At 44.7% G+C, this 19,574-nt stretch overlaps 1 protein-coding gene across 2 annotated transcripts in view; it reads left to right on the top strand.

Annotated features, from left to right (window-relative positions):
• The window catches only part of LOC124789596 (ATP-dependent RNA helicase DDX42), a 78,842-nt gene that overhangs the window by 7,454 nt on the left and 51,814 nt on the right, over positions 1 to 19,574 (top strand). For both annotated transcript variants that reach the window (XM_047257005.1, XM_047257006.1), the window contains exon 4: positions 9,830 to 10,073. In XM_047257005.1, the coding sequence (XP_047112961.1) occupies positions 9,830 to 10,073 (244 nt within the window). The remainder of the gene's footprint in view (positions 1 to 9,829; positions 10,074 to 19,574) is intronic.

Here is a 19,574-nt window from a genome sequence, read left to right as displayed (position 1 = left end):
CAATGCACGTCCGCATGTATCCCGTGCCACCCAACGTGCTCTAGAATGTGTAAGTCAACTACCCTGGCCAGCAAGATCTCCGGATCTGTCCCCCATTGAGCATGTTTGGGACTGGATGAAGCGTCGTCTCACGCGGTCTGCACGTCCAGCACGAACGCTGGTCCAACTGAGGCGCCAGGTGGAAATGGCATGGCAAGCCGTTCCACAGGACTACATCCAGCATCTCTACGATCGTCTCCATGGGAGAATAGCAGCCTGCATTGCTGCGAAAGGTGGATATACACTGTACTAGTGCCGACATTGTGCATGCTCTGTTGCCTGTGTCTATGTGCCTGTGGTTCTGTCAGTGTGATCATGTGATGTATCTGACCCCAGGACTGTGTCAATAAAGTTTCCCCTTCCTGGGACAATGAATTCACGGTGTTCTTATTTCAATTTCCAGGAGTGTAAAAGGAGTCTCACATGTTTCAGCCATTGTGATTTGTCCCCTGTAGGGTTTGACCGCCACATTTAAAAATTTTCCCAAAGAGCAAGCCAATTGGGGAATGGCGCCTTACTTGGTGCATCGTGCATTGAGGTCTTCAGCCCACTTCCTCATTGTCGCATTGCAATCCCGCTCATTCTCCATCTCTTGGGCAAGGACACTTTCCTGGGTGCCTCTTCCACCATGCACTATGCAGTGTCACTTTCTGTGCCGACGATGACCATGGACTTCTTTGCACCTCATATCCAGCACGGTAACCAGTCTGTCTCACATGGTGGGGCCGCCATGTACCCTGTTGGTTCTAGCCCCTTGACAACACAGGGATCATCACTCTGTTGATGCCAGTGCCGTTAACTCCCCATGTATGCCAAGGAGTAGATGCCCTTCACCCTGAGGCATTGGGACTCCCAGCAGTGGCCATCCTGCCAGGTGGCATTTGCTGCGGCTGGGTGGCACTTGTGGGGAGGGCCCCTGGTCTGAGTGGGTGGAATCAGGGCAGATGACTTGTCATGAAGCGTAGTACGTCATCTCTTGCTGGTGGTGCACTGCCAGCAGTCCCTAAGCGGGCAAAATCTAACTTCAAAGCTAAGAAATACGACCCCAAATTGTTCCCCTCCCTGGCCACACCATGGGAGGAACACCAGGCTAAGAATGCCAGTGAAGCTTATTCGCCCTGGTACCTTGTATGTACGAGATTTGATGGGGAATCTTTCATGTCCATGAAGTCTCAGTTTATTGTTGAGCATTTGGAGGACAAGTTTGGGGAGGTGGAGGGCTTGATCAAAATGTGCTCTGGGTCAGTTTTGATAAAAACAGCAGCCTTTGCCCATTCACAGACATTATTCGCATGTGGCAAATTGGGGGATGTTTCTGTTACCATCGCGCCCCGTAACAACTTGGTATTATATTCACAGGGACCTTCTTTTGCGGTCTGACAACAGGCTGTGTGTCAGTTTAGAGCGGTGAGGTATTCATTTCATCCAGCGCATCCATCGGAGTCCAAGGGATAACCACGTTGCCTTCATCTTGGCCTTCGAGGGTGACACATTGTACGAGAAGGTCAAGGAGATGGTCTGCTGCTGTGACGTAAAGCCATATATCCCTCCCCCAATGTGGTGCTTTAAGTGCTGGAAGTTCGGCCATATGTCTTCCCGCTGTACTTCCAGCCTCACATGTCGACATTGTGGATGTTCATTGCATCCCAATACTCCATGTGCCCTGCCTCCCATCTGTGTCAGCTGTGGAGAGCATCATTCACCTTACTTGCCAGACTGCAGGATTTTACAGGTAAAGAGGAAAATCATGGAATATAAGACCCTGGACCAACTGATGTACACTGAAGCTAAGAGGAAATTCGAGCTCCTACATCCTGTGGGTATGACCTCCTCATATGCCGCCACTATGAGAACAGTTGTCGCCCCATCAGTTCCTCGAATTCCTGTCACCTCTCAGAACCGGGAGACTACACCTGCCCCCTTGATGGTGGGAGGCACTTGCCTCCCTGTTGCTCCCTCACCACCTACTTTGGGAGCAACACCCCCTTCCCCCCCCCCCCCCCCCTCCCCCACCATCGGGGATTTCAGTCCCCACTTCTGAGCCAGAGAAACGTAAAAGTCTTTCATAGGGCTTCACGCTCATCCTCAGTCCCGGAGACTGATTCAGTCAAGTGCTCCCAGCCAGGGAAACTCAAGGGACAGTGTGAGAAATCGAAAAAGATTACCCCCAAGAGCACCACTGCTACTTACAAGCTCTGTGTCTGAGGATGGGGTGCAGATTCTGGCGTCCGCTGAGGACCTGGATCTCGCCGGACCCTCAGGCATAATGGATATAGGCTACTCAGGAAAAAAATCGGTGGCAGCAGGTAAACCTGAGGCGTAAACTGCCTCATTGAATATTCCATGCCTTCCCAGTCTCATGATGATGTCATCCTCCAGTGGAATTGCGGCGGTTTTTTCCTCCGCCTGGCTGAGCTACCTCAACTGTTAAGCTTTACACCTGCTTTCAGCATTGCCCTCAAGGTAACTTGGTTCCCAGCAATGAGGACCCCCCCCCCCCTGCGCCTTCTGCGGCTATAAGGTATATTACAGGAACCGTAGTGACATCGAGTGTCAGGTGAAGTTTGCGTTTATGTCCTAAACTGTCTTTAGTGAAACTGTGCCCCTTCAAACCCCTCTTGAAGCTGTGGTTGTCAGAATACGGGCGATGCAGGAAATAACTGTCTGCAATGTATATCTTCCTCGAGATGATGCTGTACCCCTGAATGTATTAGCTGCCCTGATTGATCAACTCCCTAAACCTTTCCTACTTTGGGAGATTTTAATGCCCATAACCCCTTGTGGGTTGACACCGAGGCACATTGTCGAAACTTTACTGTCTGGGTTCGACCTCTGCCTCTTAAATACTGAGGCTGCCACACGTTTCAGTGTGACTCGAGGTAGTTTCTCGGCATTTGATTTAACAATTTGCAGCTGAGGACTTCTCCCATCTATCCACTGGAGATCACATGACGTCCTGTATGGTAGTGCCCACTTCCCCATCTTCCAGTCACTGCCCTAGCGTCAGGCCCACGGATGCCTGCCCAGATGGGCTTTAAACAAGGCGGACTGGGAAACTTTCACTTCTGATGTCATCGTTGACTCTCCCCCACATGGTAAAATCGATGTGATGGTTGAAAGGGTGACTACCACAGTCGTTTCTGCGGCAGAAAATGCGATCCCTCGCTCTTTAGGCTTCCCCCGGTAAAAGACAGTCCCTTGGTGGTCGCCTGAAGTCACCAAGACAATTACAGAGCGCCTGCGAGCTCTACAGCCACATTAGCGGCACCCTTCCCTAGAATATCTGATAGCCTTTAAGGGGCTCCATGCCCATCTATACCAGCTTGTAAAATGATGGAAACAGGAGTGTTGGGAGAGGTGTGTGTTGACCATTGGGTGCCATACGTCACCTTCCCAAATCTGGACGATCAGATGTCTTTTGGGTACCAGACTCCAACAGGTGTCCCTGACGTTACTACCAATGGCGTGCTATGTACCGACGCAAGCACAATTGCCGAGCACTTTGCTGAGCGCTATGCTTGACCCTCTGTGTCGGAGAAGTACCTCCCTGCCTTTTGCACCCTCAAATGATGGATGGAAAGGAAAGTCCTCTTGTTCACTACACACCTCAGTGAACCCTATAATGCCCATTTTTGGAGTGGGAGCTCCTCAGTGCACTTGCACATTGCCCCGGCACAGCTCCTGGGCTGGATCGGATCCACAGTCAGATGATTATACTTCTCTCGTCTGACTACAAGTGCCATCTCCTCATCATCTTCAACCGGATCAGTTGCGTGGTGTCTTTCCATCGCAATGGAGGGAGAGCACCATTGTTCCGGTGATCAAACCCAGTAAAAACCCACTTGATGTGGATAGCTATCGGGTCATCAGCCTCACTAATATTATTCATAAGCTGCAGGAACGTATGGTGCGTCGGCGGTTGGTTTGGATCCTGGAGTCACGTGGCCTACTGGCTACTTGTCAGGGCAGCTTCTGCCAGGGGCACTATACCACTGATAATCTTGTGTCCCTCGAGTCTGCCATCCCAACCACCTTTTCCAGATGCCAACACCTTGTTGCCATCTTTTTAGATCTACGCAAAGTGTATGACACCACCTGGCAACATCATATCCTTGCCACATTATACAGGTGGGGTCTCCGAGGCGCAATTCCGATTTTTACCCAGAATTTCCTGTTGCTCTGTACTTTCCATTTCCAAGTTGGTGCCTCCCGTAGTGTCCATCCGCCCCCCCCCCCCCCCCAACAATATCTAGGAGAATGGGGTCCTGCAGGGCTCTGTATTGAGTGTATCGCTATTTTTAGTAGTGTCCATTAATTGTCTAGCAGCAGCTGTAGGGCCGTCCGTCTCACCTTCTCTGTATGCAGACGACTTCTGCATTTCGTACTGTCCACCAGTACTGGTGTTGCTAAGTGGCACCTACATTGAGCCATCCACAAGGCACAGTCAAGGGCTCTCGCCCACAGCTTCCAGTTTTCGGCCACTAAGTCGTGTGTCATGCACTTCTGTCGGTATCGTATTGTTCATCCAGAACCAAAACTTTACCTTCATGACGATCAACTCACTGTAGTGGAGACACACAGATTCTTAGGACTGGTTTTCAATGCTCGATTGACTTGGCTACCTCACCTTCGTCAGCTTAAGTTTAATTGCTGGCAGCACCTCAATGCCCTCCTCTGCCTGAGCAGCACCAACTGGGGTGCAGTTCGCTCTATGCTGTTGCAGCTCTACAAAGCCCTTGTTCAATCCCGCCTTGACTACGAGAGTCTGGTTTATGGTTTGGCGGCATCCTCAGAGTTGCGTGTGCTGAACCCAGTGCACCACTGTGGTGTTTGCCTAGCGACGGGAGCTTTTAGAACGAGTCCAGTGACCAGTGTCCTGGTGGAGGCCAGAGTCCCTCCATTGCAGATCCGACGTGCACAACTGCTTGCCAGTTACATTGCACACATTTGTAGTCCTCCTGAGCATCTGAATTACCGTCTCCTTTTTCCATCCATGGCAGTTCATCTCCCTCATCAGCGACCCAGGTCAGGGCTAATGATTGCGGTTCACGTGCGATGATCCCTTCTGTCTGAACTGGAGTTGTTCCCTTTACCACCTCCCATCCGGGTCTGTCCGCATATACCTCCGTGGTGTATGCCTTGGCCGCAGATTCATCTGGACCTTTCGTGTGACACTAAGGACTCAGTTACTCCTGCCGCTCTCTGCTGTCACTTCGTCTCGATTCTTGATGTGTTCCGGGGCCCTGAAGTGGTTTACGCCTACGGCTTGATGGCTGATGGTCATGTTGGCTTCGCCTACATCCACAGAGGCTATTTTGAACAGGCTGCAGTGTATTCACTGCAGATCTGGTGGGCATCTCTCATGCATTTCAGTACATCTGTTTGTGCCCCGGGGAATCGTTTCTTCTGTGTACTGACTTTCAGCAACCTACAAGCTATCGACCAGTGCTACCCTTTCCATCCTTTTGTAGCGTCCATCCAGGAGTCCATCTATGCCCTGGACTCGTCCCATCCTTCAGTGGTGTTTGTGTGGACCTCAGGACATGTCGGAATCCCAGGACACGTCGGAATCCCAGGCAACGAACTAGCCGACAGGCTGGCCAAACAGGCTATGTGGAAACCGCTTCTGGAGAGGGGCATCTCGGAAACTGACCTGCATTCTGACTTACACCTTAGGGTTCTTCGTCCTTGGGAGACGGAATGGCATAACAGTACACACAACAAACTGTGTGTCATTGAGGAGACTACAAATGTGTGGAAGTCTTCCATGCAGGCCTCTCGCAGGGATTCAGTTGTCCTCTGCCAGCTGTGCATTAGCCACGCTTGGGCGACCCATAGTTACCTCCTGCGCCGTGAAGACCTGCCTGAGTTTCAGTGCAGCGCATGGTAGACAGTGGCCCATATTCTGGTGCACTGTCCTACTTTGACTGCCCAGCGATGAAATCTTGGGTTACCGGACTCGTTGCCGCTATTTTTATCTGACAACGTCTCATCAGCTGATTTAATTTTACTTTTTATTTGTGAGGGTGGGTTTTATCATTTGATCTAAGTTTTAGCGCATGTCCTTTGTCCCTGTGTGTCCTCCATCCTAGTGCTTCTAGGGTGGAGGCTTTAATGTGTTGCAGAGTGGCTGGTTTCTCCTTTTTATTCTCATGGTCAGCCAGCCATGGTAATCTGCTTCGTTGTTTTAATGTCTTCATCCCGTTTCTTGCATTTCTATGGTTTTCTTGTCCCCTTTTGTCCATGTACATGTTTGTTGCCCTTCATCGTTCTTGCGATTTTTCCTTTCATTCCGTTTTGAGTTGTCTGTCCCGTTTGTTTTATTGTGACACTTTTGGCATTGTTTTAATCAGAAAAATGGACTGAAGACCTCATAGTCTGGTCCCTTATCCCCTCTTTTAATCCAACCAACCAACCAACCATAAACCAACCGAAGACTTACCCCTCCCATACTTTCTCTTCCCAAACTGCGATTGATCTATCTAGACCACCACCCCCAGCCCACCCAACTTACCCCTATACCTCACATATTCTGAACACACTTCCCTACAAAATGACAACAATCTAAAACCATCCTCTCACTCACTCCAGTCTCATACGCACAAAAACTGGTAGAGGATCTATAACAAAAATAATAAGTCATCAAAACAATGTTTCTCATGGCCAACCTAGACTTCTCTAACCGGGTACCGCTTCTGGTGGAGTGCCAAAGGTTATCCCTTTGGCACCACCACATATAACAGTCCCTGGTCTGAGACACTGGTACTCTCACCAACCTCATGTTTTCCATACACACACCACACTTGAAAAAGTGCTGGCAGGTCGATAGATACACAAACATACACACAAAATTCAAGCTTTCGCAACAAACGGTTGCTTCATCAGGAAAGAGGGAAGGAGAGGGAAAGACGAAAGGATGTGGGTTTTAAGGGAGAGGGTAAGGAGTCATTCCAATCCCAGGAGTGGGATTGGAGTGATTCCTTACCCTCTCCCTTAAAACCCACATCCTTTCGTCTTTCCCTCTCCTTCCCTCTTTCCTGATGAAGCAACCGTTTGTTGCGAAAGCTTGAATTTTGTGTGTATGTTTGTGTTTGTTTGTGTATCTATCGACCTGCCAGTGCTTTTGTTTGGTAAGTCTCATCATCTTTGTTTTTAGATATATTTTTCCCACATGGAATGTTTCCCTCTATTATACTGCATGACAAACAGCAAACCAATAACACCAATCGACACCACAATCACATAAACAAAAAAAAGTTTAATTGATAATTCATTGAAAGCAATTTCAGTTCTTCAATCACAGGCAATCCAAAATACTGTGCACTGTGACCAACAACTTTCAAATGAACCCAATACACCACATAACACTTGGACCATATGCACACTCACATCCAGAGGACACTGCCAACCCCAACAAGATAACATCTACAAACACAACCAACTCATAAACTAAACTCCACATCGTAATGATGTCACGCACAACACCACCCTTACGTCAAGGGTCAAAGCAGAGGGGTGAGATCGGATGCTTCTGTTGACCCGTAGTGGAAGAGAACGTGTGGTACCGCAGTCTTCAGTATTCCCGAATGAAAGTGTAAGAGTTAGCTCATTCCTGCTCATGCACTGTAATTATATTACATTAGCAGCTGGCCTAATAATTCAGAACCTATGTGTTATGAAAATAAGTGCTTTATGGAATATTGGTTATAGAAAGAAATTTAACGCTGTACCCACAGTTAAGTTAGAAAGCAAAAATACGTTGAATTTGCCTCACAAATTAGGTGAAGTGCATGACAGTGTATTCTGATTCAAAATAAATTTGGTTAGTACTTTGACAGGTAAGTCTTGGACTAAAAGTCCAACGATCTGGGGTTCAGTCCGATTCCACCTGGGGTTGGCCCACGACATCATCAATATGGGGAAAACAGCTTGTTCCAGCGAATACAACATAGTGACAGTGATGTCACTATATGCACATGCCAACAAAAGCGAGCAAAAATAAAAATGACAATAATATCTCAGTCCAAAAATAAAATGAAATTAACAGGACGACTGCGGGAAATTGGGAGTTTAGGGCAGGGACAAGCTAAGTATAAAACAGTAAAGAAATACTGCATCATCGTAAAACAAATAATATCCAAAAAAATTTAAATTACAGCATTTTGCTACACCAACAAAACCACAGGAATTGGACATTCTTCTTGACCTACGTAGCTCAGCCACAGCTATCGATACCAAAAAACAAGCACCTACAACTCTGAAAAGTGGGACCAAAACCCCAACACTCAAACATACCTCATGTTTACTACCTGAATCAAAACACAGCCGACCTACCAAAAATAAAAAGCCATATAAAATTAGACTTCTCCTAAACTTAAAACGACATTAGCATGATGAGAATCCAAACTCAAATTAACCCAATACCACATGTTAAACTCATCACGTCCACATCCACCACCAGAGTGCACCATCAAATACAACAACATGACGCCTGCAAACACAGTGCACCATAGTGACATTACACACACCACCACCATTATGTCCCAGGTCAAAGAAGATGGATGGAATCGGGCACTTCTGTTGACCTGTCCAAGAATTTTTGCCTGACAGTTATCATTTCTTTCTCCTCTAGCAACGATTTGTTAATATGAAACCAGAAGTAAATAGCAGTGACATATTAAACTCATAATGCAATATATATTCCAAAAGAATTGGGTGGGCACTGATGTTGGCCAACACATTTATTGCCTTACAAAACTCTTAATGTGTCATGTGATTGTTGTGAGTTGGAATGCAAATTAATATGGGTAAATATATGTGCCAAGATGTGCCTAAAACAGGGATCAGTTGTTACTATCCTCCACACACGTCAAGTGTCAAAGGGGTGGATTGTTTCATAGAGCCAGAAGGGTAATGCACGTAAATTCACAATTGTGTCACAGTGATAGGGGTAGATGTCAGTTTGCCATCTGTAGAGTGGAATCAGAATGGTAGGCAAGGATGAATAACTGTTGATGCTGTGCTAAATTTATTTTCCAAAATAAGTATCTTACCTCATTTGCTTGGCTTGCACGTTCTCCTGACTTGAACCCACTTGGGTAGTGCCTGTGGGATCACATGAATTACTCGGTTTACAAGACCCCTGTGGCAACCGAGGAAGACGTATGGGCAGGGGTTGCAGCTGCAGCAGGTGCTAGAGGACCAGGTACTGGTAATCGTATGTACCAGAACATGATATGGAGGTAGTGTATCTGTGCTGATGTCGGTGGTTGTCACAGTGAGCCCTGCTTGTTAGTGGACCTAGATAACAAGCAGCAGGAGTCAGAGTGCAACATGTGTTGCTGTGTTTTGCATGCAGCAGGAAAATGGTACATTTCTGGATATGAGGTCCTATGCTAATTTTAACTATCTTGGTCCCTTCTAGAAGTCCTCAAAGTCTGTGAAGGGAATTTGCTACGTCCTATATACATTGGTTTAGATGTAGGTGCTGGGAAAATAGTCGACTTAGAACCTGTTGAAATGTGGTATGTGGAAGATAGTTTTATCATACAAGACATTATGTGGTATCAAATAATTTTAAAATGTGTGTGTGTGTGTGTGTGTGTGTGTGTGTGTGTGTGTGTGTGTGTCTGACTATTGCTGACGAAGGCCTTAGTGGTCGAAAGCTATAATTGTGAGAGTCTGTCTTTTGTGCCTATCTGCGACTCGGCATCTCCACTATACAATGAGTGGCAACTTTCCTCCTCGTAATATAATTTTAAGGTGTTTCTATTATTTGTGTCTGTTGCAGATACATGGAAGAAAATCCTTTAGCTGGTGTGCAAAATGAAGAGTCTGACCTAGAAATAGAGTATGATGAAGATGGAAATCCAATTGCACCAAAGAAAAACAAAGAAATTGACCCCTTACCTCCAATAGACCATTCAACAATCAAGTATGATGACTTTGAGAAAAATTTCTATAACGTACATGAAGAAATAGAAAGGCTCACAACAGACCAAGTGGAGGATCTGAGACAAAAACTTGGAATCAAGGTAGTGTTTGTGTAACAGGCATTTAGTACTTTATATTGTTGAATAACAACTGTCTAAACGTATTTGCTAAGGCTTTCAAGCCAGGCCTGGACAATATATGAACTGCTTACTGGACTCAAAGGCCAAGGCCTGACATGTATGCATCTCATCACTTATGCTTCACCCAGAACTGTAATGGGTGCATCATCAGAAATCTTTGTCTTCTCTGTCACTCATGCCTTCCTTTTGTATCCCACTCACAGAGACTGATTATTCATTAGTTTCTTGAAGTTCCTCTCCAGACCTCTAATTCTACCTGAATTAACTTGCTTTATAATTTATGTAAAGTTGTAATTCATGTGTTTTTTATGTTTCAGTACTCCAGGTTGTTTTCAAGTCTGTGCTTTATACCACATGACTCTTAATATACCACTATCAACATTGGCTTCTTTGTTTTCTTAACAGTGTGTTGGCAAGTCTCCTCATTTCAAATATGTGTTCTGTAGGTGCATGCTGTATCGGTAGAGGAGAGCTTCAACTTTCTACAGAATTTATTTTCTCAGGCCATTCTGACATTATTCCAACACTGTCCAATGAGAGGGTAGCTTTTGCTGTAGATATACTGATGACAAAGCTGTAGGATGCATAAGTTTTACTGTTGCAAACTACTTTGGACAAAAAATTTGAAACAGCAGCCCTACAGTTGGCAACATTAAATCTGTAAATATAGTGGAAGTATGTCAAAGGTACATTCATTACATGAAACATGGCAAAGAAAGTTTAGATCTATTTCTTTAACATGTGACAGTACTATGAAAAAGGATAAATTGCTATTCGTCATATGGGGAGGTGTTGAGTTGCAGACAGGGGGGGGGGGAGGGGGGAGGGGGGGGGGGGAAACACGCCTGCTAAAGTTGGCAACATACACAGATTCAAGCAAGCACAGTTCGCAGTGTAACCACTGTCTTTGGCCACTGAGGTGGACTGCAAGCAACTGTACATGATGGGAGAAGCAATCTGGATGGTGGGGGTAAGGAGGAGGCTGGGGTGGAGAAGGGGAAGGATAGCAGGGTTGGGTTGGGGGGATGGTGAAGTACTGCACGAGGGAGCATACAGGGATGTGGTGGGGACAGCATAGGACAGCTTGGTGCATTCGGGAGGTTAGACAAAGAGTGGGGGATGAGGGAGGAAGTAGAGGAGAAGAAAAAAAAGACTGTGGATGTGCTGGTGGAATAGAAGGCTGTGTAGGCGCTGGAGTGGGAGTGGGGCAGGTGATGGGAGGGTGAAGAACAGGGACTAAGAAAAATGGAAGCCAGGGGGGTTAGGGAACATAGAATATACTGCAAGGATAGTTCCTGCCAGTACAGTTCAGAAAAACTGGTGTCAGTAGGAAGCATCCAGAGATGGTATCAGTTGTGAAGAGTTCGTTGAAGTGAGGAACATTGTGTTGAGCAGCATGCTTAGCTAGTAGGTCATCCAGCTGCCACTCTTTGTTGGTGACCATTCAGGCAGACAGACAGCTTGCTGGTTGTTGTGCCCATGTAGACGCAGCACAGTGGTTGCAGCTTAGCTTTGTAGATCACATGACTGCTTTCACAAATAGCCTCGCCTTAGGTGATGGCAAAGGTTATGCTTGTGACCGGACTGTAGCCAGGTGGTGGTGGTGGGCGGCGGTGGTAGGGGGGGGGGGGGGTGTGTAGATTTATGGGAAAGGTCTTGTATCTAGGTCTGTTGCAGGGATGTGGACCGTGAGGCAAGCGGTTGGCGGCAGAGATGGAGTAGGGATCGATGGGGATATTGTGGAGTTTTCGGTGGGTGGTGGAATACCACTGTGGAATATGTGGGAAGTATAGTCGGTAGACTATTCCTCATTTTGGACCACAACAAGAGGCAGTCAAAACCCTGGCAGAAAATGTAATTCAGTTGCTCCAGTCCTGGGTAACACTGAGTGATGAAGGGAATGCTGCTTTGTGTCAGGACAATGGGACTTTGAGACATTGTGGCTGACTGGGTAGGGTAAGGCACAGGATATCTGTTTTTGTATGAGGTCGGGAGGACAATTCAGTCTTTCAAGGCCTCAATGAGGCACTTTGTATAGTTGGAGGGGGACTGTTCATCACTATAGATGTGACAGCCACAGGTGGTTAGATTGTATGGAAGGGATTTCTTTGCATGGGATGGGTGGCAGCTGTCAATTTCGGGGGTATTGCTGATGGTTGGTTGGTTTGATATGGTCGGAGGTACTGATGTACCCATCTTTGAGGTAGAGAGTCAAAACCAAGGAAGTAAGTTGGCATGATGGGCTGAATAAGACTAGGTGAAGGGATTGGAGGGAAAAGTTTTGAGATTATGGCAGAATGTGGATAGGGTGTCCTCACCCTCAATCTAGACCATGGAGATGTCAGCAGTGAATCTAAATATGGTGAGAGGTTTGGGATTCTGGTTGTTTAGGAAGGATTCCTCTAGATTGCCCATGAATAGATTATTGGCATTGGATGGGGCCATGCAGGTGCCCATTGCTGTACCATAAATAATGTCTTCAAAGGAGAAATAATTGTCTGTGACGATATAATTGGTCATGGCGACTAGAAAGGAGGCTGTTGGTTTGGAATCTGCTGGCATTGGGAAAGATATGTTCAATAATGGTAAGGCCATAGGCATTAGGGATGTTATGTGAAGGGAGGCGTGCCAATAGTGATGAACAGGGCACTGTGTGGTAAAGGAACAAGGACTATGGAGAGTCAGTGGAGAAAATGATTGGTGTTTTTTATGTAGGGAGTTGTTGTTTTTGTTGTTGTTGAGGTGGTGGTCTTCGATGCAAAGACTGATTTGATGCAGCTCTCAGTGCTACTCTATCCTGTGCAGACCTCTTCATCTCCGAGTAACTACTGCAACCTATATCCCTCTGAATCCGCTTACTGTATTCATCCTTTAGTCTCCCTCTATGATTTTTACCCCCCCCCCCCCCCCCCCCCCCCCCACACGCTTCCCTCCAGTACTAAATTGGCGATCCCTTAATTCCTCAGAAAGTGTCCTACCAACCATTCCATTCTTTTAGTCAGGTTGTACCACAAATTTCTCTTCTCCCCAATTCTATTCAGTATCTCGTCATTATTTATGTGATTTATGCACCTAATCTTCCACATTCTTCTGTAGCACCACATTTCAAAAGCTTCTATTCTCTTCTTTTCTAAACCTTTTATTGTCCATGTTTCACCTCCATACATGGCTATGTTACACACAAATACTTTAAGAAAGGTCTTCTTGACACTTAAATCTATACTCCATGTTAATGATTTTCTCTTCATCAGGAACACTTTTCTTGCCATAGCCAGTCTATAGTTTGTATCCTCCCTACTTTGGCCATCATCCATTATTTTGCTTCCCAAGTAGCAAAACTCCTTTACTACTTTAAGTGTCTCATTTCCTAATCTAATTCCCTCAGCATCACCTGATTTAATTTGACTACATTCCATTGTCCTTATTTTGCTTTTGTTGATGTTCATCTTATATCCTCCTTTGAAGACACTGTCCATTGCGTTCAACTGCTCTTCGGGGTCCTTTGTTGTCTGACAGAATTATAATGTAATTGAAAAACCTCAAAGTTTTTATTCGTCCTCCATGGAGTTTAATTCCTACCCCAATTTTTTTTTTCCTTTACTGCTTGCTCATTATACAGATTGAATAACATCGGGGATAGGCTACAATCCTGTCTCACTCCCTTCCCAACCACTTCTTCTCTTTCACGCCCCTCAACTCTTATAACTGCCGTCTGGTTTCGGTACAAATTGTAAATAGCCTTTTTCTCCCTGTATCTTATCCCTGCCACCTTTTGAATTTGATACAGTGTTACAATCGACATTGTCAAAAGCTTTCTCTAAGTCTACAAATGCTACAGATGTAGTTTTGCCCTTCCTTAATGTATCTTCTAAGATAAGTTGTAGAGTAAGTATTGCCTTGCATGTTCCTTTATTTCTCCAGAATCAAAACTGATCTTCCCAGAGGTCGGCTTCTACCAGTTTATCTAATCTTCTTTAAAGTATTCATGTTAGTATTTTGCATCCATGACTTATTAAATTGATAATTCAGTAATTTTCACACCTGTCAGGACGTGCTTTCTTTGGAACCGGGATTATTATATTATTCTTGAAGTCTGAGGGTATTTTGCCTGTCTCATACATCGTGCGCACCAGATGAAAGAGTTTTGTCATGGTTGGCTCTCCCAAGGCTATCAGTAGCTCTAATGGAATGTTGTCTATTCCTGGGGTCTTTTATCAACTTAAGTCTTTCAGTGCTTTACCAGATTCTTCACGCAGCATCATATCTCCCTTCTCATCTTCCTCTATGTCCTCGTCCATTTCCATAATATTGCCCTCAAGTACATCCTCCTTGTGTAGACCCTCTATATACTCCTTCCACCTTTCTCTTTCCCTTCTTTGCTTAGGACTGGTTTTCCATCTGAGCTCTTGATATTCATCCAAATGGTTCTCTTTCCTCCAAAGGTATCTTTAATTTTCCTGTAGGCAGTATGTATGTTATCCCTAGCAACGCATGCTTCTACATCCTTACATTTCTCCTCTAGCCATTTGCACTTGGCCATTTTGCACTTCCTGTCAATCTCAATTTTTAGGTGTTTTATACCCTTTCGCCTGTTTCATTTATTGTGCCTTTATATTTTCTCCTTTCAGTGATTAAATTCAGTATCTCTTGTAATACCCTGGGATTTCTATTTGCCCTCGTCTTTTTACCTACTTGGTCCTCTGCTGCCTTCACTATTTCATCTCTCAAAGCTAACCATTCATCTTCTACTGTATTTCTTTCCTCTGTTCGTGTCAATCATTCCCTAATGCTTCCTCTGAAACCCTCTCAACCTCTGGTTCTCTCAGTTTATCCAGGTCCTATCTCCATAATTCTTCCCTTTTTGCAGTTTCTTCAGTTTTAATTTGCAGTTCATAATCAATAGATTGTGGTCAGAGTCCACATCTGCCCCTGCAAATGTCTTGTAGTTTAAAGCCTGGTTCGTAAATCACTGTCTGACCATTATGTAATCAATCTGAAACTTTCCGGTGTCTCCAGGTCTCTTCCGCATATACAATTTTCTCTCATGATTCTTAAACCAAGTGTTAGCTATGATTAAGTTACGCTCTGTGCAGAATTCTACCAGGTGGCTTCCTCTTTCATTCCTTTCCCCCAGTCCATATTCACTACTTCTTTTCCTTCTCTTCCTTTTCCTACGATCAAATTCCAGTCCCCTATGATTTTTAAATTTTCAGCGCTCTTAACTATCCAAATAATTTCTTTTATCTCATCATACATTTCCTCCTCATCTCCAGAGCTAGTCAGTATATAGACTTGTGCTTCTGTGGTGTGTGTGGGCTTCGTGTCTGTCTTGGTTACAATAATGCGGTCACTGTACTGTTCGTAGTAACGTATCCACATACCTGTTTTTTTACTCATTATGAAACCTACTCTTGCATTACCCCTATTTGATTTGGTTTTTATAGCCCTTCATTCATCTGACCAGAAGTCCTATTCCTCTTGTTACCGAACTTCACTGTTTCGCACTATATCTGATTGTAACATATCCATTTCCCTTTTTAAATTTTCTAACCTACCTGCGCGATTCGGGGATCTGACACTCCACACTCTGATGCGTGAATACCCGTTGTGTTTCTCCTGATAACATCCTCCTGAGTATTCCCCCGCCTGGAGATCTGACTGAGGGACTATTTTACCTCCAGAATATTTTACACAAGAGGATGCCATCATCATTTAACCATAGAGTAGAGCTGCATGCCCTGGGGCAAAATTGTGGCTGTAGTTTTTCCTTGCTTTTGCCAGTTTACAGTACCAGCAACAAGCACAGCAGGGCCATTTTGGTTGATGTTACAAGGCCAGATCAGTCAATCATCCAGACTGTTGCCCCTGCAACTACTGAAAAGGCTGCTGCCCCTCTTCAGGAACCACATGTTTGTTTGGTCTCTCACCAGATACCCCTTTGTTGTGGTTGCATCTAGGGTACAGCTATCTGTGTTGCTGAGGCATGCAAGCCTCTCCACCGATGACAAGGTCATGGCTCATGGGGGTAGGTTGCGGGTAATAGACTGAAGGTGTTGGTCTACGAAAGCAGAGACTCTCTCAGTGGGCATAGTAACTGGCCACAATGGGGTGTCCAGGGGGTTGGGTTTATGAACTTTAGGAAATATGTAGTAGGAGTGTTGGGAGTGGTAGGCGTAAGGAGAGAGATAAACTGAGGGGAGAGGTTCTGGGATGGGAGTAAAAATTTGAGGAGCAATTGGAAATTCTGTTGGATTTCTGTAAAGGGGTTCTGTGGCAAGGTTTCTAGGTGGAAGAATCTCACAGCTGGCAGAGTTCTTCTGCCAGGTAATTCCTCCAGTTTTAGACCACAGTGGTGGAGTCTTTGTTGGCAGGTAGGATTATGAAGTTGGGATCAGTTTTTAGGTGGTGTGTTGCTGTTTTTTTCGGTGGGTATAAGGTTATCTTCCATGTTGAAGGATTTGAGGAATGATGGTAAGGCAAAGTTTGAGGTTAAGAAATTGTGGAATGTTAACGGGATGGTGTGGGGACGGTGAGGGTGGGTGGAGGAGTGAACTGAGTCAGGCAGGTTTCAAAATTGGTTTTGAGTTGAGTCTGGTTGGTAGAGTTGGTGATGAAAAAATGTTTCCACTGTAGGGACCAGCAGAAGGACAGAAAGTCTTTGACAAATCCAGATGGTTGAGCTTGGAAGTGGGACGAAAGGGAAGGCCTTTGAAGAGGACAGATACGTTTACGGGACTAAGGCTTTTGGAGGAAATGATCATGACTATGTTCGAGGTCTCTTTAGGTTGTGGATTCTGTATTGCATGGGAGGGAGTTTCTGACAATGTGGTAAATGTAATAGGTCTGTGTGGCAGGTTTTGTCAGCTATGAGGGGATGTGATGGAAGTTTGGAGGCTGTTGTACAAGTGATGGATACTGGTAGTCCAAAATGAGAGTAAGTGATGAATAGGATGTAGGGTCTTTTGAGGTGGCATTGTGCATGTTGCTTTTCTTTCAGGTGGCAAGAGTTTCAGTGTGAGAGTGGGGTACAGGAATTTGTGACTGCAGAGCAGGAGAACTTTACAAATGGAGACGAGATAATTGCAAGGTGGTTTGGGCCTAATTTAAAAGGGTTTGCAGGACTAGGCTGATGAGGGCTAAGGACTGGCAGAAACTGGGCAGATGGAGGTCATTGTGGAAGAATGGGCTGCAGCCGGAGATGGGTAATTTGATGTTAAGGCCATTTCGGGGATTTCATGAACCAGCCAGCAATGCAGGAACAGTATGTGGGACTGGGTTCTGGCTAGGGATAAGGAAGCTTTTCTGTATTGGTACAGATGGGAGCAGCAAGGATCCTTGATGGGGGTTAAAAATACGTATATTACATAAAAATACTTGCAGGGGGGGGGGGGGGGGGCAAAATACAGGTGAGGTATGGGGAAACAAGGTGAAACCCGAGGGAGTAGGGTCAATAGTGAAAGGCGAAAATGAGTTGAAATCGATGTGAAAACACGATGAGGTCAAAGAGAAAAGTGACTAAAAATATTATAATGTGGGATGCAGGTGAATATGCAAGTGAAAATGATTAAGAGGAACATTTAGCCCACCAAAAAGAAAGTAGCTATAAGCTTAGATTCTTCTATACATCAGTTAGAAGAAGTGCCAAATACTGCAGAATACAGTTTTTAGATAACCAATTATTTACATAAGAATTAAAATTATCACCCATTGCAGGAAATTGGTAGAATTAAAACAGTGAGTGAGGGATGAGTATATGTGATCCTCACCTTGCGGAATATGACGGGAAGTACATGCGTAACGTTCTGTAAATTGATGGATATGTCTTCAATAAAAATATATTGCGTCTTCTGTATCACTGGAAGAAAAATATTGATAAAGAGCCACTAAGAGCAATGGTTTTTCATGTCATAAAAATAACTACTCTGCTTTGCAGAAGATAAATGAAAATATACAGAATTCCCCGCAATTGTCATCTGCTGCATAAGGTAACTACAAAGAGAATTATCAATGCACAGTTCTGTGAATAGTTCAGTGACAGGAAAGCTAAGGTAGACTGGGGTGTACTGAAAGTAGATGAAACACACACTGTTGAAAATATCCACATTGTCTAATTTAAAGGAATTTCTATGCTCTGCACTACCATGTCTGCATTGCAAAGCAATGAGATTTACAATCACAGAGAGGCTGAGGATGTGGGAGGAAAGCCCCCAACCCCCTCCTCCCAACGTTCCATGGTTTACAGAAGCACCCCTCACTGCAGCTGAGGTACTAATTATCTGTCCTGACCACGGTAGGCTGTGACTGGGCCATTTATCTGCAACATATATTCTTTCTTCCTGGATTAGACTAATCTAAAACTTTATGTAGGAGAAGTCCTGTCAGTTTTGGAAAGTTGGTGAGTGGTACTGATAGATTTGAAGCTGTGAAGATGGGCCATTAGGTGTGCACAAACAGCTTAGGCCACACGAGCATTTGCAACTAATGACTAGATTGCAGATTCATTTACTAGTCTCACATACAGTTTTAATCTGTCAGGATGTTCCACACCTTTTGCACAGTTACCATTATGTAAAAATGAGACAAATTTGGGCATTTACTTGTGGTTTTCACCAATATGTCTTCCGTGTTGTGCACCACCTACAAATAGAATAAGCAAAAGGGGGTGGGGCATGATTAGGGTTCACTATGTACACTCTGTTACAATCCATTTGAGGACATGCACACACACACAAAAATTCAAAGATGACTTTTGTTTCTGTTCATATACAGTCTTACACTTGCTGCGGTGGGTGGCATAGCATGCACTTGTTTATGTTAACTGTGAGGTGATTTATGTGGAGCTGCATATCTAGCTACAAACAAATAAATCTGTAAAGTCAGTCTGTATCATGGCACTTCCCTACACTTATTTTCACTGTCTTGTCCTTTTTTTTTTGTGGAGGTTTTCTGTTGCTAGAAGTTTGACCATGCTTGAAAGAGGATTCTTTATTCATGTGAATGAGACTTCCCAAAACATACAATGGCCTTGTGTTATCCTTACAATTTGTCATTTATTGATCTGTTTTTTACTACATGCTTGCACTTAATGTTTTTGGTTCCACAGCTTGTAACACATGGGTGCAAACTTTGACTCTTACAACTTTCAAGTTGCAACCCATATTTGTAGTACTCTACTTCCAGTTTTGCATAAATGTGCATGTATTCCCAATAATCACTTACCACTGGGCAGGAGTTTATTAGCTGTACAGATAAATATTCTCTTTTTTTAGTACAGTTGTGAAAACTCCAGTTAAACATGTTCCCATAAATGTCCAGAATATGTAATGCAGAGGTACCCATAAGTTCTGTTTTCAGCCATGCAGTGTGAATCACAGTTAAGTTCATGTACACTTCATTTTAAAATTGATTGGAGGGGGCCAATTTACAAGGTGTAATTTAACAACTGTGCAAAGGAAATGATAA

This window comes from Schistocerca piceifrons, chromosome 3, assembly GCF_021461385.2.
Source record: "Schistocerca piceifrons isolate TAMUIC-IGC-003096 chromosome 3, iqSchPice1.1, whole genome shotgun sequence".
NCBI lineage: Eukaryota > Metazoa > Arthropoda > Insecta > Orthoptera > Acrididae > Schistocerca > Schistocerca piceifrons.
This window is presented reverse-complemented; position numbering and strand designations above follow the sequence as displayed.